Here is an 8987-nt window from a genome sequence, read left to right on the forward strand (position 1 = left end):
AAGAAGAGAAGAAGAAGAAGAAGAAGAAGAAGAAGAAGAAGAAGAAGAAGAAAAGAAGAAGAAGAAGAAGAAGAAGAAGAAGAAGAAGAAGAAGAAGAAGAAGAAGAAGAAGAAGAAGAAGAAGAAGAAGAAGAAGAAGAGAAGAAGAAGAAGAAGGAAGAAGCAGCAGCAGCAGCAGCAGCAGCTCTCTGCCTCATGGAGTGGGCTCACAAAATCCACACCTGTACTGGGGATAAGTACTGAACTACTACAGGAGGTCCAAGGTTTCCTCACTGAAACCCATGTTCCTGGGGTCTGGTTCAGGCCCATGCTGGTATCCCAGCTGTCAGTCCGGGGAGCAAGAGTTCCCTATGTTCAGGTCAGTTTTTCTGTGGGTTTCACCAGCCTGGTCTGGACCCCTTTGCTCTTCACTTGTCCTTCTCTGCATCTGGATTCCAGTTCAGTTCAGTGATTAGTTATGGGTGTCAGCTTCTACTTCCACCAGCTGCTGGATGAGGGCTATTGGGTGGCATATAAGACAGTCATCAATCTCATTATCAGGGGAGGGCATTTAAGGTAGCCTCTCCTCTGTTGCTTAGATTGTTAGCTGATGTCATCTGTATAGATCTCCAGACATTTCCCTAGTGCCTGATTTCTCTATAAACCTAAAATGTCTCCATCTACTATGGTATCTCCATTCTTGTTATCATCTATTCATCCCCTGACTCAACCTTTCTGTTCCCTCATGTCCTCTGCATCCCTCTTCTTGTCCCCTTCTCATTCTCCTAGCTCCCTCCCCCCTCTTCCCATGTTCCCAGTTTGCTCAGGAGATCTTGACCCTTTCCCCTTCCCCAGGGAACCGTGTATGTCTCTCTTAGGGTCCTCCTTGTTTACTAGCTTCTCTGGCAGTGTGGATTGTAGGCTGGTAATCATTTATGTCTAAAGTCCACATATGTGTGAGTACATACCACGTTTGTCTTTTTGTGATTGGGTTACCTCACTCAGAATGGTTTCTTCTAATTTCATCCATTTTGCTGCAAATTTCAAGATTCCATTGTTTTTTTTTCTGCTGAGTAGTACTCCACTGTGTAAATGTACCACATTTTCTCTATCCATTCTTCAGTTGAGGGGCATCTAGGCTGCTTCCAGTTTGTGGCTATTACAAATAATGCTGCTATGAACATGGTTGAACAGATGTCCTTGTTGTATGAATGTGCATCTTTTGGGTGTATGTTCCTTGGCTTTCTTTAAGGGATTTATTCATTGTGTCCAATGTGTTTTTAATCTTTCCCTTGCTATCTTTAAGGAATTTATGCACTTCCATTTTAAGGGCCTCTGTCATCTTTATGTGGTTTGTTTTAAGGCCTTTTCCTTGTGCTTCAGATATGCTGAAATATTGAGGGCTTGCTGTGGCAGGATAGCTGGGGTGGGGACACATTGCCCTGGTTATTGGTGATCGTGTTCTTAGCTGACACTTAGGTGTTGGTTTGGGCTGATTCTGGGTCTAGGTGTCAATTTCTCAGTTTGTCTTCATCAGATCAGTGTTTTGTTCCTTGATTTCTATGTGGTTTCTGGTCTTCTGCTCTGTATGGCCTAAGGTTGAACAGAGGTTCACCTCCACACAGATCGAGAGCTGGTAATCTAGCAGCTGCTGTAACCTCTGTTCCAGCAGGGAGTCCCCACCCAAGTTTTGGGGCTGAAGGCTGGGGAGAGACTTAGGTAGTGTGGGAGGGGCCCTATGAGAGAAGGGGAGGTCTGTGAGCAAGTGGTCTACATTGACTTCTGACAGCTAGTGTGTCTTTTGTTTGAACAGGGCATCTCCACCTATGTTGTGGGTTACTGAAAGGATCAAGTGAGGCAATGGGTGGGCAGCCTGCCTGGGTTTCTAATGGCTGCCTTGGCCTCTGGTCCAACTGGGAGTCTTTGTTTGAGTTAGCCCACCTGTGCTTGTGACTGGTGTGGATGGCACTTGAGCAAAGGATGTCCACCTGAGTTGAGAGCAGGGACATGCATACAGGGGTGCTGGCTGGAGGGTTTCTATGGGAATTGAAGGAATGGGGAATTCCATAGGCTGGTGGCATGCCTACTTGTTCTGCTGGCTGGTATAGCCTGCACATGAGTATGGATGTCTGCCCAAGTTGGGGGCAGATACATGGCCTCATTCCTCTCTTTTGCAATGGGAATATATCCTGTGCCATTGTGTGTTGGAAAGGTTTAATTTCTTTCTTGATTTTACAAGATGTCACAGTCAAATGATTGCCTGAGTGTCAGAAGAGACTTTGGATATTTGAACAGTGTAGGGGCTGTTACAGACTAAGTCACTAAAGTCACAATAAATATATTTTCTTCATGGGATGACCATGAGCATTTAGTGACCTGGGTCAGAATGTAGTTGTTTGAATGAAAAGCTCAAAAATAGGATGATGTATTTGAACTCCTATCGCTCCTTGTAGGCTTTTTGTAGGGTTTTCTAGAAACTTTGGCAGGAGGAACCTTTCTGGATTAAATTCCTCCCTGGGGATGGGATTTGCATGTCTTTAACCTCAAACTATTTTCCATTCCTCATGTCCTGCTGTCATGCCTTCAAAACCATTATAGATGGTTTTTGAAGACAAGGTTTTTCTGTATATTCCTGGCTGTCTTGAAAATAGCTCTGTAGACCAGGCTGCCCTCAACTCAGAGATCCAAATGATTCTGGTTCCTACATGCTGAAATTAAAGCTGGGCCAACATGCCTGGGTTTTGTTGTTGTTTTTACATTATTCACTGATGGGCCTCTAATGCAGGTTTATGCACATATCAAGCATATGCTGTTGTGCTGAGCTTCACCCAAATTTTGAATTTTCAAATTTGGCAGAAGGTATCATTCTTTTTTTTTATTTTTTTTTATTAGTTCAAGTTAGGGAACAAGCTTGTTTCATATATAAGTCCCCTTTCCCTCTCCCTCCCCCACCCCTAACCTACCCCCCCACCCCATCCACCCACCACTCCCCAAGCAGGGTAGGGCCCTCAACCGGGGCTCTGCAAAGTCCATCAAATCTTCCTGTGTTGGTCCTGGGCCCTTCCCCATGTGTCCAGGGCCAGAGTGTATCCCTTCACGTGGGATGGGCTCTCAAAGTCCCTTCTTGCACCAGGGAAAAAGACTAATCCACCACCAGAGGCTCCCTGGAGTGCAGAGGCCTCCTTATTGACATCCATGTTCAGGGGTCTGGATCAGTTTTGTACTGGTCTCCCAGACAGCATCTGGGACCAATGTGCTCTCCCTTGTTAAGGCTAACTATTTCTGTGGGTTTCTCCAACCTGTACAGACCCCTTCGCTCTTCATTCCTCCCTCTCTTCAACTAAGTTCCAGATTTCAGCTCAGTGTATATCTGTGGATATCTGTCTCTGCTTCCATCAGCCACTGGATGAGGGCTCTAGGTTGGCATAATATTTTCTCTTTATTCTGTAGATTTGGTGTTTTGATTATTATGTGTTGGGGGGACTTCTTTTTGTGGTCCAGTCTTTTTGGTGTCCTGTAAGCTCCTTGTACTTTCATAGAAATATGGAACACTTCATGAATTTGTGGGTCATGTGCACGGGCCATGCTAATCTTCTCTGTATTGTTCCAGTTTTAGTATATATGTTGCCGAAGCGAGCATGGTATCATTATTTTTCTCAAACTCTGAGTTGTTGGATTACAAGTGTGCTACATTCTTCTTATCTATTATGTTTCTTTTGAATCTTTTAGAATGGATATGAGTCTTATGCCTTTATGCATGGATATATACTACATGTGTATCTGTTCCTCACAGTAGTCATAAGAGAGCCCCAGAACCCCTGAACTTGCAGTAATGGGTAGTGGTGTGCCCTTATGTAAGTACTGGCAGTTGAACACACCTATCTGCAAGACCAGCAAAAGCTCTTAACTGCTGAGCCTTCTCTCCTGTCCTGTGTTGTTTATTTATGATCAAAATTTACATAGCTGATGTTTCTGGCTGTCTAATTTTAATTGTTAAAACCTCACATCCCTTTTAGAAAAGATCTTATTAAGGGGGCTGGAGAGATGGCTCAGAGGTTAAGAGCACTGGCTGCTCTTCCAGAGGTCCTGAGTTCAATTCCCAGCAACCACGGGGTGGCTCACAACCATCTGTAATGAAATCCCATGCCCTCTTCTGGCCTGCAGGCATATATGCAGACAGAATGCTGTGTACATAATAAGTAAATAAATATTTTTAATATTATTAATATTATACTTTAAACTGGGGCACTTCAGGTTTCTGGTCGATCAATGCAGAACTTTGATTTTTGTGAGGAATATTATTATATAACTCTGGCTGTCCTGAAACTCACTGAATTTTCAGGGGGCGGGGGGATATAACTCAATTAAATTCAACTGCCTTTGCATCCTGAGTACTAGCATTAAGAGCATGAGCCAATACTCCCAGCTTGCCCATCTTTTTGTAGTTAGTAATTGTTCATTCAGTTTCTCTGGTGTATAGTCAGTATCATTGATCTGCTTGCTTATCTCTCTCCTTAGGTCTGTTAATTGGCATTTAGCTTTCAAAGCTCTCTCCTATTTCAAGGATGCAGAAATGACAGGTGGACCTCTTATTCAGTTTATTGTTAAAGTGACTTGATGATTACATCAGCAATTCTGTGTCATGGAAAAAGTGTGAGAAGCACCAGAATTATGATACTATATTGTCAAAGAAGTATACATTTTCAATATTGTCAGTATCATCCTTTCTTTTGTATACATGTATGGGGTATTTAAGAATGCAGTGACCTACAATGATGTGCATATCAACTTCACTCAGGAAGAGTGGGCTTTGTTGGATCCTTCCCAGAAGAGTCTCTACAAAGATGTGATGCTGGAGACCTACAGGAACCTCACTGCTATAGGTAAGATTGGAGATTTTCCTTCATGTTTCAAAATAAGGGGACAGCATTTCTTGTTTATTTGTATGCTTGTGTAATTTCACTTGAGAAAGAGGAAGAATGAGGTGAATAATCAGGCAAAGTTCTGAGGTTCTCTGAAGAGAGTAAGTTAAATTTTGAACAGGTTCCAATAATATATCATACATTTTCTGGTACTATATTTTAGGCTACAGTTGTGAAGACCATAACATTGAAGAACATTGCCAAAGTTCTACAAGACATAGAAGGTAATTTTTGTGAATGCTGATATAAATGTGCCTCTGAAGAAATTTTTAATGTGTCCTGGAATTTTTTAATGAACACCAACAATGTAAATAAGCATAGCTTAAAGTGTAATGATGTTTATTAAATTCTAAAAGGACATATACCTCAATTTCAGATAGCTGATCTGTGTCTCCATGGCATTCCTCTAAGAAAGAAAACAAGGAACCACTGCTTTAACTGATATCACCATTGATGCAGACCCCCAGGAGAGCTGCACTCTAGAACTGAAAATCCATTTAGTTTCTTCCCACTCAAATATCATAAAGGATACATACATTGAAAAGGTGATAAATATATCTAAGACTTTCTAACAAGCAAATAGTCTACAGTTAAGTTACTGTTACTCATATACTTGTGGTGACTTTGCTCAGTTAATTAAGATGGGCAGTTTAATTAAGAGTCAAAAAGTTTGTTGTGAAGTAACCTTAATCCCTATCTATACCCCACATCTATGAGAACAGAAAATCAAACTGTGTGAATGCAATGTGGAAACCTTTTACTTGTTATTTTTCCTTTAATAGGTATATCATATGTCACACTGTATATAAGCCATGAGATCACAGGGATACAGAAAGAAGCAACATAACTCTCTCCTGGAACAATTAGAGGATATGTAATAGTCCCCAATCTTAGCAGAATTGTTGAATGTGAAATGAATTTACATTTAATTGGTTCCCAAACTTCATTGGGAATACATCAATAAACTTACACTGCAGAAAGGTTCTATGAGTATTGGAATGTATAACTACTTCTCTTTGCCCTCGTTCGCCTTCCAAATGCAGTATCACTCATACCATATGACAATTTATGAATGCAATAAATATGGTAAAGCTCTGAGTTCTTTCAGTACTTTTCAAATTGTGAAAAATCTCATAAAGAAAGAAGATATTATGAAACCCATGTAATAGAGCCTCTTACCATTGCAAGTATCTTCAAGGACATAAAATGTCCCCTAATGAAGGGAACACCATTAGTGTAATCCTTAAAATCTGATTACTTTTTACAGTTAGGCCATATGTGTAAAATTAGCTCACACATATATGAAGATTCATCAGTGTGATGCATGTGGTAATGCTTTAACATGTTCTAATTATCTTTGTAGGTATGAAAGAAGGCATTCCAGAGAAAAACCATCTGAATATTCTCAGTGTGTTAAAACCTTTGTATATTATGGCCATCTTCAAAGGTATGAAAGAATTCATACTGGAGAGAAACTCTATGAAGGTATTCAGTGTGGTGAAGCCTCTGGACATCACAGCAGGCCCCAAATACATAAAGGAAGACGGACTGGAAAGAAACCCCATGAATGTAATCAGTGTGGAAAAGCCTTTTCAAGACATGGTCATCTCCTAATACATAAAAGAACACATACAGGAGAGAAACCCTATAAATGTAATCAATGTGGTAAAGCATTTGCTTATAGCTGTTATATCCAAATACACAAAAGAACACATACTGGAGAGAAGCCTTATGAATGTAATCAATGTTATAAAACCTTTGCACACAGCAGTACTTTCCAAATACATAAAAGAACACATAGTAGGGAGAAACCTTACCAGTGTAATCAATGTGGTAAAGCCTTTGTACAACACAGTAGTCTACAAAATCATAAAAGAACACATACTGGAGAGAAACCCTACAAATGTAATCAATGTGATAAAGCCTTTGCACATAATAGTAATCTCCAAAAACATAAAAGAGCACATACTGGAGAGAAACCCTATAAATGTAATCAATGTGATAAAGCTTTTGCATATAGCAATAGTCTCCAAAAACATAAGGGAACACATTAGAGAGAAACAACATGAATGCAGTCAAAATGGGTAAAGCATTTGGATGTCAACATAGTCTCCTAATACATAAAAAAACACATACTGGAGAGAAACCCTATGAATGTAAACTGTGTAGTAAAGACTTTTCATGTCACAGACATCTTCAGATGCATAGACGAACACATACTGGTGAAAAGTCCTATGAATGTAATCTATGTGGTAAAGCTTTTGCATATCACAGTGTTCTCCAAATACATGAAAGAATGCATACTGGAGAGAAACCTTATGAATGTATTCTGTGTGGTAAGGCCTTTGCACGCCATAGTCATCTTCAAATACATAAAAGAGCACATACTGGAGAGAAACCCTACAAATGTAATCAGTGAAATAAAGCCTTTGCATATATCAGTAGTCTTCGAATTCATGAGAAGAAAATCATACTGCAGAGAAACCCTGTAAATGTAGTCAGTGTGGAAAAGTTTTGCACTTCATGGTATATAGCGGGAAATTACCAATACGGAGCCAAGTAGAAATATAAGGGTATTTAATAGGGAAAAGCCTTACTTACAGAGTAACCTAACCAGCTGGCGTGGCAGCGGTTTGTACACAAGCCGAAAGGGGTGAAAACTGAAAGCAAAACTCAGCCAACTCAAACTCTTACTCTACGTCACCCTGACCATGCCCTCGCAGGCGTGGTCAGGCAGACCTGTAGGCAGACCCTAAGCAGGCGTGGCTACAGATTCCCTTGCAATGGTACTCTTTATACAAGAGTAAAACTTTTAGTGTGTAATTGGTCTAATAAGGCTCTTGCATATCACAAATCTTTGAGGACCTGAAAATAAAGTAATACAAAATGGAATCTGATCACAAAGAATTTGGCAAGATATTTAGCCAACACACTTAGATTTAATTACACAAGATTATTTTTTTTTTCTGGAGAAAAACATCTGGCAATTATCGCCAATCTGTTCAAGCATATCACTCTTCATTTTGTTTGCAATGTGCAAACTCATATGGACAAAAGCCCTATGAATTTAAATGAAATTCAGATTTCATACTTCTTCAATTTTACGAAATAACTCATCCAGGTATTAAACTTTAGGGATGTGTCTTAGTGCCTGTTCTGTTGCTGTGGTAAAGAAAAAAAAAAAAAAAACATTATGTCTAAGTCAACTTATGAAAGAGTTTTTAATTTGGCCCTTAGTTCCAGGGGGATTCAGGATCACCATGAAAGTGGCGTAGCAACAAGGGTTAGACATAGCAGCTAGACAAAGAAGCTAAGAGTTCACTTCCTTGGCCTTGAGTTTGAAGCAGAAAGTGGGAATAGAGAATGGTGTGAGGATTTAAACTCTCAGCTCCTCCTTCCAGGGGCATATTTCTTCCAGCAGGGCAGCATTTCCTACATCAAATGATATGACCTACTTACTGAGTAAGGTTGATTTCTCTGGCTTCAAGCCTACTAACTTGCTTTATGTTACATGAACCAATTCATGATGAAAAAAATTTCTTTAAGCCTTTAAATGCCTCAACACCTGTGTAACAGGAATGAATGCTCACATGAGACATACATTCATGAGTGAAAATTTGTTTAAAAACTTGTTCTAATTTTAATTTTGTGATATCAAGATGTCTTTGTGGGTATCTGCATGTTTATGCTGGTTCCCAAGAAAGTTAGACCTTGTAATATTCTTGTAGCAGAAATTTTAGGAAGTTGTCAAAACCTGACCTTGGTCCTGAGAATGGACTTGTCTTAGACATATCTCTTACCCTGTATATATTTTAAAGCCATTATATATCATCTTGGTGTTAGGAAACAGGGAAGAACACATTCAAGAGAAAACTGTGTTGTTTGCAGCAGCTCTGGACAATGATACACAAGCCACAAAACTCAACAAAACCCATATAGAGTTTATTGGGAAAGGGAGTGAAGGGAAGGTTTGGTGTCAGCCCACCAGGAGAGAAAGAACAGGCAGGAGGTGCTTGCTTAAAAGGGAAAGCTTGCACATATGTAAAGAGTACATAGCCACACAACACATGGCCCTTTGAGCTGTCT

At 40.1% G+C, this 8987-nt stretch overlaps 1 protein-coding gene and 1 non-coding gene across 2 annotated transcripts; one reads left to right on the top strand and one right to left on the bottom strand.

Annotated features, from left to right (window-relative positions):
* Positions 1–3516: 3516 nt before the first annotated feature.
* Positions 3517–3619, bottom strand: LOC113832511. The gene has a single exon (XR_003479812.1). It is a non-coding gene; the product is annotated as a U6 spliceosomal RNA (small nuclear RNA).
* Positions 3620–4717: 1098 nt separating this feature from the next.
* LOC100753410 (zinc finger protein 431) lies at positions 4718–6515 on the top strand. The gene is made up of 3 exons (XM_035451454.1): positions 4718–4862; positions 5065–5125; positions 6431–6515. Exons 1-3 carry the CDS (start codon positions 4718–4720, stop codon positions 6513–6515), a joined length of 291 nt encoding a protein of 96 aa, XP_035307345.1.
* The last annotated feature ends 2472 nt before the right edge of the window (positions 6516–8987 follow it).

Source organism: Cricetulus griseus (genome assembly GCF_003668045.3).
Source record: "Cricetulus griseus strain 17A/GY chromosome 1 unlocalized genomic scaffold, alternate assembly CriGri-PICRH-1.0 chr1_0, whole genome shotgun sequence".
NCBI lineage: Eukaryota > Metazoa > Chordata > Mammalia > Rodentia > Cricetidae > Cricetulus > Cricetulus griseus.

Coding starts and splice junctions, on each gene's coding strand:
- LOC100753410 (XM_035451454.1), top strand. CDS start 4,718: ATGTATGGGGTATTTAAGAATGCAGTGACCTACAATGATGTGCATATC. Junction 4,863..5,064: donor CAGGAACCTCACTGCTATAG/GTAAGATTGGAG, acceptor ACTATATTTTAG/GCTACAGTTGTGAAGACCAT. Junction 5,126..6,430: donor AGTTCTACAAGACATAGAAG/GTAATTTTTGTG, acceptor AGCAGGCCCCAA/ATACATAAAGGAAGACGGAC.